At 38.1% G+C, this 20452-nt stretch overlaps 1 protein-coding gene across 5 annotated transcripts in view; it reads left to right on the top strand.

The window, feature by feature from the left end:
• The window catches only part of LOC149220304 (putative sodium/metabolite cotransporter BASS5, chloroplastic), a 311918-nt gene that overhangs the window by 277370 nt on the left and 14096 nt on the right, over nucleotides 1–20452 (top strand). The window contains exon 9 of one of the 5 annotated variants that reach the window (XM_089384747.1): nucleotides 1042–1188. The exons of the other annotated variants lie outside the window; for them this stretch is intronic. Within the exon in view, the coding sequence (XP_089240873.1) occupies nucleotides 1042–1068 (27 nt within the window). The 3' untranslated portion in view covers nucleotides 1069–1188. Of the gene's footprint in view, nucleotides 1–1041; nucleotides 1189–20452 lie in introns of those variants that run through there. 5 annotated transcript variants of the gene reach the window in all.

The raw sequence follows: 20452 nt of genomic DNA, 5'->3' as shown, positions 1-20452 counted from the left end.
ATGCTTTTAGAAAGCTTTTTGTAGATTCCGAAATTAGGCTTTAGATTCGTGCAAAATCTTCTCATTTTGTGGGATTGGAGGGTTGGGGTTGTGATATTGTTTGTATGCGGGACAAGACCATATTAAGTCCAATTGAGTGGTGGAACTTCTATGGTGGGGCACTTCCACATATTCAAAAATTGGCCATCATGATCTTGTCACAGGTTGCTAGTTCTTCTTCAGCAGAAAGGATTTGGAGTACATACAACTTCATCCATTTAGTGAAGCGAAACAGATTGGGCTTTACGAAGGCTAAGGAACTAGTGTATGTCCATTCAAACCTTCACCTTCTGTTACACAAGGAGATGAATACAAATTTGTGCCCACCAAATTATGGGATGTGGAACTAGAGTTGCCTTACTTGGATATGACATTGAATGCCATGTCTCATATGACTTTGTTCGATGTAGAGCCGTCGATAGGTGGATCTTCAAGTCGACATGGCAACAATGTTCCCAATCCCACTTCTAGAGAGGATGTGGAACTTTTTAGTGGCCTGAAAGAAGACATATTTGATGATATGTAAATGTAATTTATGATGGTGTTTTAACTTTTAAACTTTTGAATAACCATATGAATTATGAATAATGATAGTAGATTGCCAGTCATAGTTCATTTTGTACTTTGTATTATGTAGTATGCATTATTAATTTTGGTAATGATGGTGTAACTTGTCATGTTGATAACTTGATTGAAATTTGAAACAAAAACTTGATGATATGTTGAATCATGAATGCTATAATAATCATTAATGATGATGACAATGTTTATGATGAATCATGATAGATCATAGATAATAATTGATTAGTAATTTTTTTTAGTCTTTAGATCTAATCTAGATTCTAAAATATGAATGGTAATATGAAATTTTTATTTTTTAAATATATATATATATATATGTGTGTGTGTGTGTGTGTGTGTGCCATTTCCTGTCGTATCGTATCCAGATTTTTTGAAAAGTTGTCGTATCTGTTTCAAACACCGTATCCGTATCCGTTTCAGTGCAACTTAGCTTCTAGCCCTCGTTGATGGAGCATCAACATGATCTTTAGCCATTTGGAGACCCATGAGACCCATTTGGAGCCCACAGAGCCCAAATTGGGGTTTGGAGATGTTTTGCAGCATTTGGAGGGCATCCCCCTCTTGACCATCATTTTTGAGGCTCTCACCCTCATTCTTAGCACATGAGGCCTCAACGCTAGCATTGGAGAGCACTTCACATTAATTACATGGGCTAAAGGACAAATAAAATAATAATTAATGTAAATCTATCTTGGTTGGCTTGTAACCAAGGGTTTGTTACCTTGTTTTAACACTTTAGGGGCTTCATAATTAGAAATTTGAACCTATGAGTCTTGTATAAATATGAGAGACTCACTCTCATTTGAATTAATCACACTTTGGGATTTCGGCTAGCCTCATTAGAGATTTTTGGCTTGCAATTTGTGGAGTGATTTGGGATGATTAAATGCAATTTGATGTTTGAAAAAATTTCGCTATCTTTCTTGGAGCTTCTCTTTGCAATTTTGTGGATGGATATAGTCTTCATTGTCTTGTAAGTGCCCTTTATTTATGAAATAATGAATTTCTAATGCATGGATTTTTTATTGTTATTATTATGCCCTAATTCATGAAAAATTGTTTAAGGCCTTGATACTATTGGAAAATTTTGCATGTGTTACTCATTAGATGATGAATGAATGAATGTTCCTAGAGGATTATTTGCATTTGCATCCTTGAAACTCCATAGCAATTTCCATTGAAGTGTAAAAGTCTAAAGTTGTCATGTCGCTGCATCCATAGATAGCGAAGCTAATTCTTTAGGCCTCCTTGAAGAACATAGTTACCAAATCAAGATCATTTTTTACTCCAATCCTTCCAAATGCTAGGCACTGGTCCAAAGTCCTTGGTAATCACATTAACTCAACAAAACATCATTCTTTTCTCCCTCTCATCTACCTCTTTCTTCATCCCCTTAAGGATAAGGAGGCCTCCCTAAGGAATCATACGAATTTCATTAGGGAAGGGCTTTTGCTAAAACGCCTGGGCGTCTTTTGCCTTGGTGTTTCCTCTAGCCCTCCTCTTGATATGGGATAATTTCCACATATAATTGATGCCCTAGCCATCGTGCCAAGTGGAAACCCTAGGTTCTATCCTTCAACTTGGGGATTCTTTTAAGGTTTGAACTTTAGTACCTGTTGAAGTATAGAAATCATAGTCTTTTCTCTTGTCTATCCCAACCTTGGATGTGTTTTTATCTCATTGGATATCTTAACCCTAACTCTTGTGTAGACTTTCCATCAAGTCTTGGAAAGTCATCCTAAATTCTCCCAAAGCTCACACTTTAATTGAACATTTCCATTGAAAGAGCCATCCTTGCCTCACTTTGAATCTTATTATAGACACATTAATTGCAAGTGAGGGATACTAGGACTCCTCCCGTTGGTGAAAATCTGAGAAGAGAAGGGGACACAGGCTGTGGTGACAGTGGGCCTTTGTCCCAAGGTGTTGTTATGCCCTATAGCCTTAGCCTATTTACTTGGCTTGCTAGTTTGTGCAGCAACAAGCTTGATGACCTATCCATGTTGTATCATGGATTTAATACTTTCTTAGGGCTTTTAGTCCAATTGAGAATTAAAATTGCTTGGTTTCCCCCATAAATAAAGAGAAGTGATTTATCTTTTGGATTCATTGTCATAACTTGGATCGTGCATCTCTTGATTAGTGATTCTTCTCTCTTGTGGAATATAGAGGCCTAGTTGAGCAACTTTTCTTGGGTGGAATTGTGATGTGAACTCTTTTCATGGGTGTTTATGGTGAATCTTGGATGATGTATGGTAAATTAAGTTGGTTTGTTTGCTTTATCTTGCCATTATGTTTCATGGGATGTATGTTCATGTGTTGAGTTAATTTATTTGGTATTTTCTGTTGAAAAAATTGGTAGCTTCAGTCGGTATTTTCATTGGCAAAGCGAAGGAGAAATTATGATTTTCCATGCTTGACTAGGTCAGCCTCAAGTGCATAAGTTGGCCACAATCTTTGAATGAGTTTGACCCCAAGGTCAAAACACTCCTCCAATCACACATATAAATAGAAGTCGGTTAACTCTCATTTGGCATCACATTGCACTCACTCATCGATTAAAAACAAGAAGATGTAGTCCACATGTGCAAAGGAGAAAGAGGAGGATTTGTTCTGCGTTGACCAACTTTCTTGTCTTTTGTTTGACCAATGTTGACTTATGATCTATTGCTTCTATTTGACTAAGACTTTCACTGTTTTTGGAGGCCAAAAATATCATAGGTGTTGGACATACTGAGAGGGGGGTGAATCATTATTTCTTTTCAACTATTAAGTTTACTAGTTAAGATTCTTCACAATTATAATCAGAAAAATAAGTAATAAGGATTTTATTATAAACAAGTGAGGACACCAATCCTATTTTTACAAAAAATTGAGTACAATGATGTTTGAGGGCACCAACCCTTCAATCTACTATGCTCCAACTTGTTACCAAGCTCCAACTTGGACTTTTGTGAGGCTCAAACCTCTAGGGCTCCAACCCTATTCTTCTCAAGGCTCCAACCTCTAGGGCACCAACCCTTCAATTTTGTAATAAATGGAATAAATAGATGACTTACATCAATTGCTACATAGATCTGTACTGGGCTTCCAGTTTGTCCACTGAATATTCTTCAAAGCTTTACTTGTCCAAAATAATGTTCCAAGCGTCCTCTTTCCAAGGTTTCCAAGTGCTTCAAAAAATGTGACTGTCCAAGGCTACAAATGGTTGACTGTGGCTACTATTCTTCCACAGTGCTACTCAACGGATTTCAATATGATTTATCTTCAAGACACTTTACTGCCCAAGGGTCTAATCACTGTCCATGAGTTCTCAACTTATTCATTGTCTTCAACATTGATCACTAAGCTTGGTTGTCTGCTACAATTCAGGTTTGAGCTAGCTATAAGGTAATCAAGCTTTCACTGGTTGAGTTATTCCAAGACTGAGCCACCACAGAAAGTATAGGTCTGTGCCTCCAATCCAAACACTTGTTCGAAGTTGCAAACAAAATTGGGTCCGAACTCCTGTAGATGATTCAAGGTTTTGTCTAGTTGTTAGATTAGCTAATCTACAATCTTCAACATAGGTCCGAAGGTTTTGTTGTAGCTTCCTGTCACAGGTATGAAGGTCTGGCAACTTCTTGTTACATGTCGAAGTCTTAGCAGCTCTCTGTTATAGGTCTGAAGCTATTCACAGGTTCTAAGGTTTATATCTCACTGTCATAGGTTGGAAAGAACGGATAACCATTTATATATTTAAACCTAAACACAAATACCTTCAAAATCACCTTGATGTGTTTAGTTCACGAGTTGTGAACTTGTCTTCGCTATTCTGTGTATATTCATCGAATTTTCTTGTCAAATGGATGGTCCAAACTACTATTTATATGAGTTTTGATATTCAAATGAAGGGACATGTATTATGAAGGGAGGCCAACATGAGTGACTGAGTATAGGTCGATTAGGATTAAAAAAATAGGATATATGGCCTTAGAAAATCTATTTCTCTTAGACTACTGGGAGTTAGGAAGCAAGTGAGGGCTCATTAGAAAGAGTCCTCTACAAGATAGTCAAGGAGTCATTGTAATATGATGTCTAAAGGAGGTCAAAAAATATTTTTCTGTATGACTGTTTGGAATTTTCTAGTATAGATCTTGGGATTTTTAGGGTTCTCCGTGTATAAGGATATTGGGACAGAATGAGGGTTAGGGTATTTTTGTTGATTTCTGGTAGCATCGGATGTGCTCTAAGTCTCAAATTTGCAGGGAGGCTTAGACACATGCATTCTCTAATACCTAGAAATCGTTTTGGGAAATTCCACCCCGAGACAGTTTTATTAAAATAATTAATTATTTTTAACGGGACCCTAAGTCTAAACTTTGTAAATTAAATAATTAATGAGTATTAATCTAAACTATGGGTGTAACTTCTAGAAGAAGACGAGGATCAAGCCAAAATGATCTAAGCCATTGATTAGAAGGTAATTTGGGTCTCTGGTTGTCCAAAAAGAAGATATACGAAGAGGCTTGAGGGCACTTGGAGAACACACAGAGGGGAGATCATAAGTTCGATTTTCTAAAGCAGAGTAGCTGCCAGAGAGATTTTCGATAGTGATCTTTTGCAGAGAGGGGCAAAGATAGTATTTGGTGAGAAAACTTTTCCTGGGCCAAAGAGTACAAGGTAGAGAGAAAAAAATGATGTCTAGAGAGAAGCTGACGCTGGCCCACGCAGTGTTGATGCAGTGGCAACATAGAGCCTAGAGGGAGATCAAATTTCCTGCTGAGGAAATCAAGTTTCAGAAGCCGGAGCTGGTAGGCTGGAAATCGAAGTTGTCATTAATGTCAATATATTGAAGAAATCAAGGACACGATGATGGTGACATATTGAAGAAGGCAAGGACTTGGACATGATGATGGTGACATATTGAAGAAGGCAATCAATGAAGAAGGCCAACACTCAAAGGCATTCTGCCCTACCTCCATTTCTGCACTAATAAATGATCAGTCACTTTAAATAATCATTTGTCCACCTTAAAGGCAAAATCTCACCATGAGACCTACACCATATTATAGAGCATAATTTTGCCTTTCCAATGAGCTATTATATGACTCGAAATTCCTAATTGTTTAGGAGAAATTGATTTTTAAAGATTAAATTAATTCTCTGCCTATTCAACCGACATGTGTTAAGACAATTCATGTTGGCCTGCCCTAGAGGACGTGATTGTTCGTTGTGAGGATGAAAAGGTATATAAATAAGAGGTTAGACCTCTGTTTTTTGGACAAGAATTCAGTGAAGATTACACAGGAGATCTGAGACACATAAAGTACAGGAAAAAGGAGTTCACAACTCGTGAACTCAGAGATTAAGGGCACAAGCAACTTATTGAAGACTGAACTCAGACTAAGGATAACTTTCTTTCTCTCGGACTGGGCAGACATTTAAGCTCATGCACCTTCAGACCAAGCAGATTACCCCTCGGACTGTGGAAGGGTATTAGCATCTTGGGCTAGTACAAAGACCAAATATATATTTGCTGAAAGGGTATTAGCATCTTGGGCTAGTACAAAGACCAAGTATATATCTGTTGCAAGGGTATAGCTTGGGAAGACATCACATAAAACTTTGGCAAAGGTGTTAACCCTTGGGCTTATTATAGTGGGAGCATTGACCAGTAGATGGAGTGTTGCAGACTGTATTAACCCTCACACTGTATTGAAATATTATGGACTGTGTTGGAGTATTGCGGTGAAGAAGCAAAGTGCCCCTCAAATCAGTGCAATGACATCTAAGGAATATCTAACATGTTATTCATTGTGTAAATGTTGTGGACAGTGGGCTAATCAATGATTGATGACATTCAAAGATTGGATTTTTAGTGCTTGGGCTAATTATTGGTGATTGAAGACACTGTACAATTCAATGCTTGGGTGAAGGTGACGATGATGAAGTAATGTGATGACTATCCTCAAAAAATAGTGAGTACTATTTACATCTTCTAATTCAAAGCTACCAGAGGATTGGTGTCCTTGGAGTTGGTACTCCTAAACTCAAGGTTGGTGCCTTGGATAGATAGGGTCGTAGCCCTAGAGGTCAGAGCCTCATCAAAACCAAGTTGGAGCTTGGGAACATATTTATATTGTATACAATTCCTTTTTTGGTCGATTAATAATACAATACATTGATTTGATTTAAATTATGAAGAATTTAACTGGTAAAATAACAATTGAAAAGAAATACTGATTCACCCCCCTCTCAATGTTTCCAACAATTGGTATCAGAGACAACTTCTTCATAATCAACCTAAAAATTGGAAGATGGATTCTTAGTCACAATGAAAAATCAAGAAGTGTCAGGAAGGATTCCTTTGTTTGATGGCACAAATTTTGGTTTTTTGGTAAAAAGGAATGTCCTACTACTTAATATCCCTTGGACCTAAAGTTTGGCATTCTGTTTTGAATGGGTACATTGCTGCTTCCACTCTTCCAACTGATCAAAACGATAGGAAAGCTTACATTGCAAATGCCAAAGCCTTAAATTCCATCACTACTGGAATCATTGATTCTGAATTTACAAAAGTTATGAATTGTGACTTGGCCAAAGAAGTATGGGATAAGCTGGTTAGCTTATACAATGGGGACTCCAAAGTTAAGAAGGCAAAGCTTCAAGCTCATAGAAGGCAATTCGAAAGTCTAACAATGGTTGATGAAGAAGATATTGCATCATACTCTCTCTGAGTAGCTAAAGCGTTCAACTCTCTTAAAGGTTTGGGAGAAAATATTGAAGAAAGCACTGTTGTTCAAATTGTCTTAAGATATCTCCCTGACAGATTTGACTCCAAAGTGCTATAGAAGAAATTAAGGACCTAGATACTCTCAAGATGGATGAATTTCATGGAATCCTCATTGCCTATGAGATGAGAAAAGGAATCCCAAGTTCCAAAGATGCAACATTCAAGGCCTCAAAATCAAAAAAGGGGAAAGGATGGAATACCAGCAGTGATGAATCTGATGCTGAATCCAAATTGGCACAATTTGTACGAAGACTAAAGAAAGGATACAAGCTAAAAGGTAAGTACCCTCTTATTTGTTTCAAATGTGGAAGAATAGGTCATTATGATGCAAAATGTCCTCATAAGCATGATAGTGATGATGAGGAGGATTCTAAAAGGATGGTATACAAAAAGAAAGGGCTTAATAAGAAAAATTTCTTCTCTAAGCAAGATGAGTCTGATGAAGATGAATTTGTAGTCATAAAAAAGAAATAAACTAAAAATTTCCCTCATCGCAAAGGAGGTAATGATGAATCAGATGAAGAAAATGACTATGCTGGAAGCCAAGAAGTATTATTCATGGCATTCACAAATGATGATGATTCAGGACTAGAAGGAAATGTAGATGAATTGTTAATGAGTGCCATTGAAGAAAATGAGAAATTATGAAATAAAATCATTTCTCTCAAGGTAGAAAAGGAGGAACCAAAAATAAGGGAAGACCTCTTGAAAAATAAGCTAAAAGAAAAGGAAGAAATCTATGAAAATTGTGAAGCTGAAATAGTATCTCTGAGGAAGGAATTGGAGCAAGTCAAAAAGAGTTGGGAAAGCTCTCAAACACTTGACAATATCCTTAATGCTCAAAAACCTCAATATGAAAAATCTAGGATTGGTTTTAAAGGAGAATCATCAAGTACTAAGGATAATGCAAGAAGCTATGTCGACATACTTTCTAGCAATCCAAAAGAAGAAAAATCATCTCATCAAAGGCCCATCTCAAATCCAAAGAATGAAGAAAGAGTAACTCCAAGGAAGAATGTTGATTCAAATCATGGCTATTACAACAGGTACCAAACTATCTTTTTTGGGCATTGTTATTATTGTAAAAAATTTGGTCATCAAGCTAAACATTGCATGGCTCGTAAGAATAAAACACCAAGATTGAAGGATCAAACAAATAAACCACGTGGTCTCAAAGAGCAAGGACAAATCAAGACTTATAACTCCTTTGATCCTTTGACCAAGTTTGATCCAATTTGCTCATTATGTAATGATTATGGACATAATGAACAAAATTGTCCACTCAAAAGAAGAGAAGCTAGAAGGGAGAATCTCAATACGGATAAATGTGGCCTAGCTCTATGTGCTCATAGTGATGAAAACCATTGGTTTGTGGATAGTGGATGCTCAAGACATATGACAGGTGACAAAAAGAAGTTTGTCTCATTGAACAATAAGGATGGAAGTGTATCCTTTGGAAGTGGATCTGCTAAAATCACTGGAAAATGCAATGTTGCTCTTGTTAATGGAAAAGGAAAGGCTCAAAGCGCTTTGCTGGTAGAAGGACTCAAACACAACCTCTTGAGTGTTAGCCAAATTTGTGACCAAGGACATAATGTTGTCTTTAGCACCAAAGATTGTGAAATAAGAAACTCATCCTCAGGAGAAATTGTGGCTGAAGGAGTAAGAACACCAAATAATGTTTACATCTTGAGAAAAATCCATGAAGATAAATGTTACTTGAGTCAGACAAATGAAAGTTGGTTATGGCACAAGTGATTGGGGCATACATGTTTTGATAACTTGATCAATATTAGAAAAATTAATGTAGTAAGGGACATTCCAAAGATGTTCAAACCAGATCAAGTTGTATGTGGCCCATGTCAACATGGTAAGCAAACTAGAACCGACCACAAGATTAAGGAGTTCTCAACATCAAAACCTTTGGAGATCATTCATGCAAATTTATGTGGGCCAACAAGAACTCTAGCACTCCAAGGAGAAAGGTACTTTACTTTATTTGTTAATGACTATACTAGAATGATGTGGGTATATTTCATAAAATATAAATCCGAAGCATTTGAATGTTTTAAGAATCTTAAAGCTCTTGTAGAAAATGAAAAGGATTCTAAGATTAAATGTCTTAGAATGGATAGAGGGGGAGAATTCACATCAAAAGAATTTGATGAATTCTGTAAAGTACATGGAATTGAAAGAGAACTCTCTGTTGCTAGAACAACCAAGAAAAATGTGGTAGTTGAAAGAAGAAACTGAACTGTTCAAGAAATGGCAAGAACAATGTTACTAGCAGCTGACTTGCAGCCAAAATTTTGGAGAGAAGCAATCGGGACAACAGTTTATACCTTGAATCAAACTCAGCTAAGACCAAATAGTGTGAAGACTCCTTATGAATTATGGAAAGGAAGACTTGCTTCAGTAAAATACTTCAGGATTTTTGGAAGCAAATGCTTCATAAAGATCAATGATGACTCACTAGGAAAATTTGATCGTCGGGTTGACGAAGGAATATTCCTTGGATATTTTACTAGGAGCAAAGCTTACAAGTGCTACAATAATCGACTACGGAAAATAGTGGAAAACATTGATGTGATGATTGATGAAGCCCTTCCAGAAAAGGAAATTGAAGATCATGAAGTTGACCCCCTCATTGGAGAAAATGAAGAACCTAAAAAAGAGGAAAAAGATCAAGAAAAACGAAAGGAAAAAGAACCTACTCAAACTCCTTCAAAAGTGAAATTCCTCTAAAAACATCACCCGGAAGAGCAGATTATTGCCAATGTAGATGAGGGGATACAAACCTGAAGAAGGATGACAAGTACAATAAAAATGATGTTGCTCTCTTATCTATGATAGAACTAGAAACTTTTACTCAAGTAAGGATCCTCATTGTGTGGAAGCCATGGAAGAAGAAATGTCTCAAATTGAGAAGAATGAGACATGGGAGATGGTACCTTGTCCAAAGGATAAAAATATACTTGGAACCAAGTGGGTGTTCAAAAACAAAATGAATGAAGATGGACAAATCATCGGAATTAAGGCAAGGCTTGTTTGTAAAGGTTATTCACAAATTGAAGGAATCAACTTTGAAGAAACCTTTGCACTGGTAGCTCGTATGGAAGCTATAAGGATTTTCTTGGCATTTGCTTGCTCAAAATGATTCAAAGTCTATCAAATGGACGCAAAATCAACATTTCTGAATGGGGAACTCAAGCAAGAAGTCTACATGGAGCAACCAGAAGGGTTTGATCTAGCCGAAGGAAAAGACTTTGTTTGTAAGTTGAAAAAGGCATTATATGGGTTGAAACAAGCTCCTAGAGCTTGGTACGCAAGATTGGATCACTATCTATAACAACAAGGCTTCAAAAAGGGGTGGCAGGAAGTAATCTCTACATGAAGATGGACGAGGATAAGTTACTAGTCATTCTTGTCTATGTTGATGATCTGATTTTTTCTAGCAATAATGATGAGATGAGCCACGATTTTGCTCGAAATATGTCAAAATAGTTTGAAATGTTGATGATGGGTGAATTATCTTACTTCCTTGGACTACAAGTATCTCAAACCACGACAGGCATGTTCATATCTCAAGAAAAATATCTTAAAGACATGCTTAAAAGATATGGGATGGAAGACTGTGCACATATGAGCACACCAATGACCATAAGCTGCAAATTGAGCAAAGATGATGAATCCCCCTCGGTATATGCAACTCTTTACAGGTCAATAATTGGAGTTCTCCTATACTTAACTGCTACAAGACCCGACATTATGCAACTAGTAGGAATGGTAGGAAGATTTCAATCAGATACTAAGAAATACCATTTGTTGGTTGTAAAAAGAATTCTCAGATACTTGAAAGGAACTCTTGACTTTGATCTTTGGTATCCTAAAAGCACAACCCTTACAGTGACAGCTTACATTGATGCTTATTGGGCTGGAAGCGTGGATGATCAAAAAAGTACTAGTGGAAATGCATTTTTCATGGGATATTGTCTAGTATCTTGGCTCAACAAAAAAATCATCTATATCTCTTTCCATAGTCGAAGCCGAATATATAGCTGCTGCATATTGTTGTACAAAGATACTATGGATGAAGGAAGCTTTGAAGGATGTCAACATAGAAACTAAACAACCAATCACCATCTATTGTGACAACACTAGTGCCATCAGTCTCTCAAAGAATCCAGTCATGCACTCAAAGACCAAACATATACCAATCAAATATCATTTTCTCCGTGAACATGTGGCTAAACAAAACATCAAGTTGGAATATATCAATACTAAGGAGCAGATTGCAAATATTTTCACCAAACCCCTTCCTCGAGAAGCATTTGAACATCTTCGCCAAAATATGGGGGTTATTGCTCTAACATCACACTAAGCAGATTCTTAAGATGTCGCATGACAGGGGGAGCAGTTCGATAGGGGGAGTTCTTGTGCACCCGTTTTCCATTGATGTCAAAGGGGGAGAGAATGTTTGAAAGGGCAAGAATATTGCCATCAATGACAAGGGGGGAGATTGTTAATGTAGTTGTCATTGATGCCAATATATTGAAGAAATCAAGGACATGAGGATGGTGACATATTGAAGAAGGCAAGGACATGGACATGATGATGGTGACATATTGAAGAAGGAAATCAATGAAGAAGCCGAACACTCAAAGGCATTCTGTCCTGCCTCCATTTCTACACTAATAAATGACCAGTCACTTTAAATAATCATTTTCTCCACCTTAAAGGCAGAATATCACTATGAGACCTACACCATCTTATAGATCATAATTTGCCTTTCCAATGAGCTATTATATGATCCGATATTCCTAATAGTTTAGGAGAAATTGATTTTTAAAGATTAAATTAATTCATTGCATATTGAGCCGACCTGTGTTAAGACAATTCATGTCAGCCTGCCCTAAAGGACGTGACTGTTCATTGTGAGGGCGGAAAGGTATATAAATAAGAGTTTAGACCTCTATTTTTTGGACAAGAATTCGGTGAAGATTACACAAGAGATTCAAGACACATAAAGAACAGGAAAAAGGAGTTTACAACTCGTGAACTCAGAGATTAAGGGCACAAGCAACTTATTGAAGATTGAACTCGGACCAAGGATAGCTTTATTTCACTCGGACTGGGCAGACATTTAAGCTCCTGCACCTTTGGACCATGCAGATTACCCCTTGGACTGTGGAAGGGTATTAGCATCTCGGGCTAGTACAAAGACCAAATATATATATACTGAAAGAGTATTAGCATCTAGGGCTAGTACAAAGACGAAGTATATATCTGCTGCAAGGGTATTAGCATCTTGGGCAGACAACACATACAATTGTGGCAAAGGTGTTAACCCTCATGCTTATTACAGTGGGAGCATTGACCAGTAGATGGAGTATTGCAGACTGTATTAACCCTCAGATTGTATTGAAACATTGCGGACTGTGTTGGAGTATTGCGGTGAAGAAGTACAATGCCCCTCAAATTAGTGCAATAACAGCTAAGGAATGTCTAACATGTTCTTCACTGTGTAAATGTTGTGGACAATGGGCTAATCAATGATTGATGACATTCAGAGATTGAAGTTTCAGTGCTTGGGCTAATTATTGATGTTTGAAGACACTGTACAATTCAATGCTTGGGTGAAGGTGATGATGATGAAGTAACGTGATGACTATCCTCAAAGAATAGTGAGTACTGTTTACATCTTCTAATTCAAAGCTACCAGAGGATTAGTGTCCTTGGATTTGGTACTCCTCAACTCAAGGTTGGTGCCTTGGATAGATAGGGTTGTAGCCTCATCAAAACCAAGTTGGAGCTTGGGAACATATTTATATTGTATACAATTCCTTTTTTGGTCAATTAATAATACAATTATTATACATTGATTTGATTTAAATTTTGAAGAATTTAACTCGTAAAATAACAATTGAAAAGAAATACTAATTCACCCCCCTCTCAGTATTTCCAACAAGGTTGGCACAGAAGGGACACATAGCCTCTTTCCAGTGAGATCAGGGTTAGCTTCTTCCAGTGACTGGGTGAGAGCATCTCACTACTTGTTTTGTCCAGTTTCTCTCTGTATAGGATAGCCATTTGGACATCCAACGAATTGTACTCAAAATTACTACTGCTTAATAATAAAACTCTCAGCTGCTGCACCTATTTTCCCGCGTTGGGTTTTTCCGGGGACATTTCTCCAAAAATAACTGTGTAGATGTGTTGTATCTCTTTCTTGTTCAGTTTGTTGTTTCCTCTTTTAACTTAAATGGTGTAGACTGCAGTGTATTAGTTTCGATATGTAATGTAGGAAATAATAAGTAACTTTATTCAAAAATTAACAAGTAGGAGAAACTTAATCAGTTGCTGTAGTAGAAACTTGGGCATCCAAATTTTCACAATTTTCATTAGGGCTTCAAGTGTGATCTCTAACCATCATCCATGTCATGTCTCGAACCATCATGCCTCTAACCATCATCCATGTCATAATATGGCCTCCAAGTATATAACCTTCAAGAGTGCTCGTATTTTCATCAATGACAATTATTTGTTGATTTTTGGTAGCATCAGATGTGCTCTAAGCCTCAAAATTTGCAGGGAGGCTAGGACACATGTATTGCAAAATACCCATAAATCGTTTTGGGAAATTCCACCCGAAGACAATTTTATTAAAATAATTAATTATTTTTAATGGATGCCTAAGTCTAAACTGAGGAAATTAACATAATTAAAGGGTATTAATTAAACTGGGGGTGAAACTTCTAGAATAATACAAGGATCAAGTCAAAATGATCTGAGGCATTGATTCAAATCTAATTTGGGCCGTTGATTGATCAACGAGAGGATTATAATAAGAGACTTGATGGGCTTTTGGAAAACACATCGAGTGAGAGATCAAAGATCGATTTTCTCAAGAGAGCAATGCAGTAGTTGTCGGAGAGGTCATCAAAGAGATTTCTTGCAATGAGGGGCAGAGATAGTTTTCCAGTTGGAGAGTTTTCTGATTCGGGGATACATTGCAGAGGAAGCAGATAGAGATCTAGAAGAGGCAGCGTAGAGCCACACTAGGCAGTGTAGAGCCACGTTGAGGCAACGCAGAGGCTGAGAGGAGATTCGAAATTTGCTGGAGAGTTGAATCCTAGAGCCAGAAGCCAGGGTGTGAGGCTAGAAGGGCAAAGAGTCGAAGTTCTAGACGCAAATCGACCAACAAGAAGGGTGATGCAGAGCCTAGTAGTTGCGACGCTGGACTGCATAGGATGATGCAACAACAACGTAGAGGCAGTGTGGGGCTTGCCATTCAGTCGCTGGATCAGTGTCGGATCTCCAGTGATAGTGTGAGGTATTTCTCACTAATTTCTCTGGTAGTCAGATTCTCTGTATTGGATAGCCAGTATGGCATCCAAAGATTGTATGCAGAAACTACTACATAATAATACAAACCCTCAACTGTTGCATCGATTTTCTCGCATTGGGTTTTTCTAGGGATATTTGTCCAAAAACAATGGTGTCACTTGTGTGTGTTATTTCTTCTTGCTCAGTTCTTGTTTCCACATATTATTTATGTTGTGAAGGCTGCAATTATATTTATTTCGATGTTTACTGTGTAATAGTATAAATAACTTGTAAGAAAATTAGAAAGTAGGAGAAAAAACATCAGATTGCTGTAGAGGGATTTGGCTCACCGGATTTTCACATGGTATCAGAGCGTAGGTGAAGCAAGAGAGAAGACTGGAAGAGTGCAGCGTTGAAGAGAAGGAGGGAGATCGAAGTGTTGCGTAGGTAGCAGATCGAATCTAGAGGGATTACGCAGTCCAAGCCAAGGGGGGCAAGATTCTTGAGGAAAATCTCTCTCTGAGTGAGTTGATAGAGGTAAGATTTCTAGTTCGTGATTTGTCAGTGCAGAGGGAGCAGTGCAACAGCAGATCCAATGCTTAGCAGTCTTCAGGTGAGATGTAGTTTTTGCAGCAGTTGCTGGGGCAAAAAACGTCAAAAGAAGGAAGAAGACACCTTTTGAGGGAATTCCCTCCTTGGTGAATTTTGAGCCAAGGAATTCCATTTCTCAGTTGTTGAGCAGAAGTAGCGAGGAGCAGATCTGCTAAATCCAGCAGGGAGTGCGTAGGCCAGCCTAGCAGTTGCGCAAGGGAGAGAGGGAGCAGTTCGACATTTTGTTGGAAAAGATGGCAGCCAATGGGCTGAGAGATCAAGATCGATTGGACGGAGCATCCAACTATGTGATCCTAAAGGCTAGGATCTCTTGCCTTCTAGATGAGCATGATCTCGAAGCCTATGTCGACAATGTGGTAGCTGAACCTGCCGATGCAGATCCGCTCAAGAAGTACAAGGTTGAGATGGCGAAGGCCAAGCAGTTGATCCTCGATGGAGTGAGGGATCACATTGTATGTCACATTGCTGGCAAAGGGACGACCAAAGAGATGTGGGATGCCTTGGATACGTTGTATGAAGGATCTTTCGAGCAATGAAAGATGTACTTAGAGGAGAAAATGAGATCTGCGAGGATGGAGAAGGGGGAATGCATTGATCCGTTCCTATCAAAGCTTTAAGAAGTCCGAGATCAATTGGTAGTTGTAGGGTCATCACCTCAGCCTACAAAGATGGTGAGGTTGGCCCTGAATTCAGTCTCAGAAGAATGGCAAGTATTTGTCCAAAGTATCCTGGGCAGAGAGAAATATCCGGATTGGGAAGGGATGTGGGCTGCTCTTCAACAGGAAGGGATGAAGCGAGACTTAGTCAAGTGAAAACTTGATGGCAGCAACAACAGTGGGATGAAGCCCAAGGAGGAGGAGGAGAATGCAGCCCTTGCATCAAAGGGGCAGAAGGAGTAGCAGAGGTAGAAGGAGGACGTTTCAAAGATCAAATGTTTTTGGTGTAGTGAATTTGGTCACTACGATACACAGTGTCCTCTCAAGAAGGACAAGGATGAGAAACATGATCCGCAGGCTGCAACCACAAAGATCAAGGAGGAGGAGTTTGCCATGATTGCCCAGATACCTCCAAGGGAGAGGTGGGGTGATATAGTACTGTAATTCAAAAGAACTACAGATTGGCAGGTTCCTTGAGGAGTCCACCTCTTGGATCAAGACCTTGCTACGGAAGCCCATAGTCAGCAGTAGAAAGATGGACCAGTGTCAGGTGGTGCAGTCAGGTGCCAGAGTGACAAATGCAGTGCTAGTATCAGATAATGAGCAACACAGAGCTAGTGTTGGCAGTAGTGCAGTTGGCACAGAGAAGAGTCAACAACAACATTGAGACTTCAGTGACAACGTAGAGGCTAGCAACAGTTAGAACTCACACGATAGATGAATCATACTGAACATAGTTGGTTCAGTATTTTGGATGTTTTTCCATTGCAGTTGTTGCATAAGGCAACAACAACAGTTGGAGCAGAGTTGCAGTTGGTAGCAACTTTTAGATTCAACAGCAACACGGATACAACATTTTCATAGTAGTTGGTGGGTAGTGATGTCAGACATCAGCAGTGTAGAGGGAGATGTTACAAAGTCAGGGTGATGCTTCAACAAGTTGCATTACTAGAGCACATTCCTCGCTAAGAGGGAGTGTTGATTTCTGGTAGCATCGGATGTGCTGTAAGCCTCAAAATTTGCAGGGAGGCTAGGACACATGTATTCCATAATACCCAGAAATCGTTTTGGGAAGTTCCACCTGGAGACAGTTTTATTAAAATAATTAATTATTTTTAATGGATGCCTAAGTCTAAACTTTGGAAATTAAAATAATTAAGGGGTATTAATTAAAATGGGGGTGAAACTTCTAGAAGAAGACAAGGATCAAGTCAAAATGATCTGAGCCATTGATTAGAACTAATCTGGGCCATTGATTGATCAACAAGAGGAGTATAAGAAGAGGCTTGATGGGCATTTGGAAAACACATCGAGTGAGAGATCATAGATCTATTTTCTCAAGAGAGTAGCACAACAATTGTCAGAGAGTTCATCAAGGAGATTTCTTGTAGTGAGGGGCAAAGATAGTTTTCCTTTTTGGAGAGTTTCCTAATCTGGGGATACATTGTAGAGGAGGCAGAGAGAGATCTAGAAGAGGTAGTGCAAAGCTTGAGAGGAGATTTGAAATTTTCTCGAGAGTCGATTTCTAGAGCCAGAAGTCGGGGTGTGAGACTGGAAGGGCAAAGAGTTGAAGTTCCAGAGGCAAATCGACCAGCAAGAAGGGTGACGCAGAGCCTAGTAGCTGTGACGTTGGACTATGTAGTTTGACATAGAGGTAGCGCAAAGGTAGTGTGGGGCTTTTCAATCAGTGGCTGGATCAATGTCGGATCTCTAGTGATAGAGTGAGGTATTTCTCACTAATTTCTCTGCCAGTTAGATTCTCTGTATCGGATAGCCAGTAAGGCATCCAAAGATTGTATTCAGAAACCACTGCATAATAATACGAACCCTCAGTTGCTGCCCCAGTTTTCCTGCATTAGGTTTTTCTGGGGATATTTGTTCAAAAACAACTGTGTCACTTGTGTGTGTTATTTCTTCTTGCTCAGTTCTTGTTTCCGCATATTATTTATGTTGTGAAGGCTGCAGTTGTATTTATTTCGATGTTTACTGTGTAATACTGTAAATAACTTGTAAGAAAATTAGCAAGTAGGAGAAATAACATTAGATTGCTGCAGAGGGATTTGGGTCATGAGATTTTCACATTATTGACCAACAATCTCCCTCTTTATTATTGATGGAAATCTTCTTTCTTCCAACATTTTATCCCCCTTTGACAACAATGGAAAATGGGGTGTCCAAGTACTCCCCTATCAAGCTGCTTCTTGTCATGTTGCTCCCACTGTCATGGTGCTTCTACCCCTGTCGATGTGTTCTCTTAATGTGATGGAAGAGAAATGAACCCCATCTTTTGGCGAAGATATTCAAATGCTTCTCGTGGTAGGGTTTTTTAAAAGATATTTGCAATTTGTTACTTGATATTTTTTTCAACAACTTGCTCAATGGAGAAAGTGATATTTGATTAGAATATGTTTTGTCTTTGAGTGCATTACCAGATTCTTTGAAACATTGATGGCGTTGGTGTTGTCACAATAGATGATGATTGGTTGATTAGTCTCTATGTTGACATCATTCAATGCTTCCTTCATCCATAATATATGTGTACAACAGTCTGCAACAACTATATATTCGGCTTCAATTGTGGAGAGAGATATAGAAGATTATTTTTTGTAGAGCCATGATGCTAGACAATCTCCCATGAAGAATGCATTTCCGCTAGTACTTTTTCGGTTGTCTATGCTTCTAGCCCAATCAACATCAGTGTAAGCTGTCATGGTAGAAGTTGTGCATTTGGGATACCATAAGCCAAAATTAGGAGTACCCTTAAAATATCTGAGAATTCTTTTTATAGCCAATGAATGGGATTCCTTAGGAGCTGATTGAAACCTTGCCACCATTCCTATTGCTTGCATAATATTGGGTCATGAAGCAGTTAAGTATAGAAGAGCTCTAGTTATTGACCTATAAAGAGTTGCATCTACTGAAGGGGATTCATCATCTTTGCTTAATTTGCAATCTGTAGTCATCGGTGTGCTCATAGGAGCACATTCTTCCATCCCATATCTCTTAAGAATGTCTTTAAGATATTTTGCTTGGGATATGAACATACCTACTTTAGTTTGACTTACTTGTAATCCAAGGAAGTAGGATAATTCACCAATCATAGACATTTAAAATTCATTTGACATGTTTTGAGCAAATTCATGACTTACTTCATCATTGTTGCTGGCAAAAATCAGATCATCAACATATACAAGGGTGATTACTTCCTTGTCCATTTTCATGTAGAGATTACTTCCTGTCACTCCCTTTTTGAAGCCTTGTTGTTGTAGATAATGGTCCAATCTAGGAGCTTGTTTCAATCCATATAATGCCTTTTTTAACTTACATACGAAGTCTTTTCCTTCTGCTAGATCAAACCCTTCTGGTTGCTCCATGTAGACTTCTTCCTTTAGGTCACCATTCAAAAATGATGATTTCACGTCCATTTGATAGACTTTGAATCCTTTTGAATAAGCAAATGCCAAAAACATCCTTGTAGCTTCCAATCAAGCTACAGGGGCAAACGTTTCTTCAAAGTCAATTCCTTCAATTTGTGAGTATCCTTTACAAACAAGCCTTGCCTTATTTATGATAATCTCTCCATCTTCATTCATTTTGTTTTTGAACACTCACTTGGTTCCAATAATATTTTTATCTTTTGGGCGAGGTACAAGTTCCCATATTTCATTTTTTTTCGATTTGAAACATTTCTTCTTCCATAACATTTACCCAATGAGGATCCTTACTAGCTTGAGCAAAGTTTTCTGGTTCTATCATGGATAGTAAGGCAACATTATATTTTCTTGGTGTGTTTGTCATCCTTCTTCGGGTTTGTATTCCATCATCTGTATTCCCAATAATCTATTCTTCTAGATGGTGTTTTTGAACAAATTTTACTTTTGATGGATTTTGAGATGGTTCTTTTCGATTTTCTTGATCCTTTTCTTCCTTTGTTGTATCTTCTTTAGATTCTTCAAGAATAGAATCTTCTTCACAGACTTCAATTTCCTTTTCTGGGAGCGCCTCATCAATCTTCACATCAATTCTTTCTACTATCTTTCGTAGTCGATTATTGTAGCATTTGTATTCTTTGCTCCATGTAGAATATCCAAGAAATATTCCTTCATCAACACGAGAATCAAACTTTCCTAGTGAGTCATCATTGATCTTCATACATAAAGAATTTACTTCCAAAAATTTTGAAGTATTTTACTAAAGCAGGTCTTCCTTTCCATAATTCATATGGAGTTTTGTCATTATTTGGTCTTAGTTGGGCTCTATTCAAGGTATACACTGCTGCCCCAACTGCTTCTCTCCAAAACTTGGCTTGCAAATCAGCTGCTAGTAACATTGTTCTTGCCATTTCTTGCATGGTTCTATTTCTTCTTTCCACTACTCCATTTTGTTTAGGAGTTCTAGCTATGGAAAGTTCTCTTTTGATTCCATGTAGATTACAGAAATCATTGAATTCCTTTCAAGTAAA

This window comes from Pinus tabuliformis, chromosome Q, assembly GCF_031772625.1.
Source record: "Pinus tabuliformis cultivar Carrire ecotype Pingquan chromosome Q, CPIR1, whole genome shotgun sequence".
NCBI lineage: Eukaryota > Viridiplantae > Streptophyta > Pinopsida > Pinales > Pinaceae > Pinus > Pinus tabuliformis.
The sequence above is the reverse complement of the archived record's forward strand: the minus strand, read 5'-3'. Positions and strand labels throughout refer to the sequence as shown.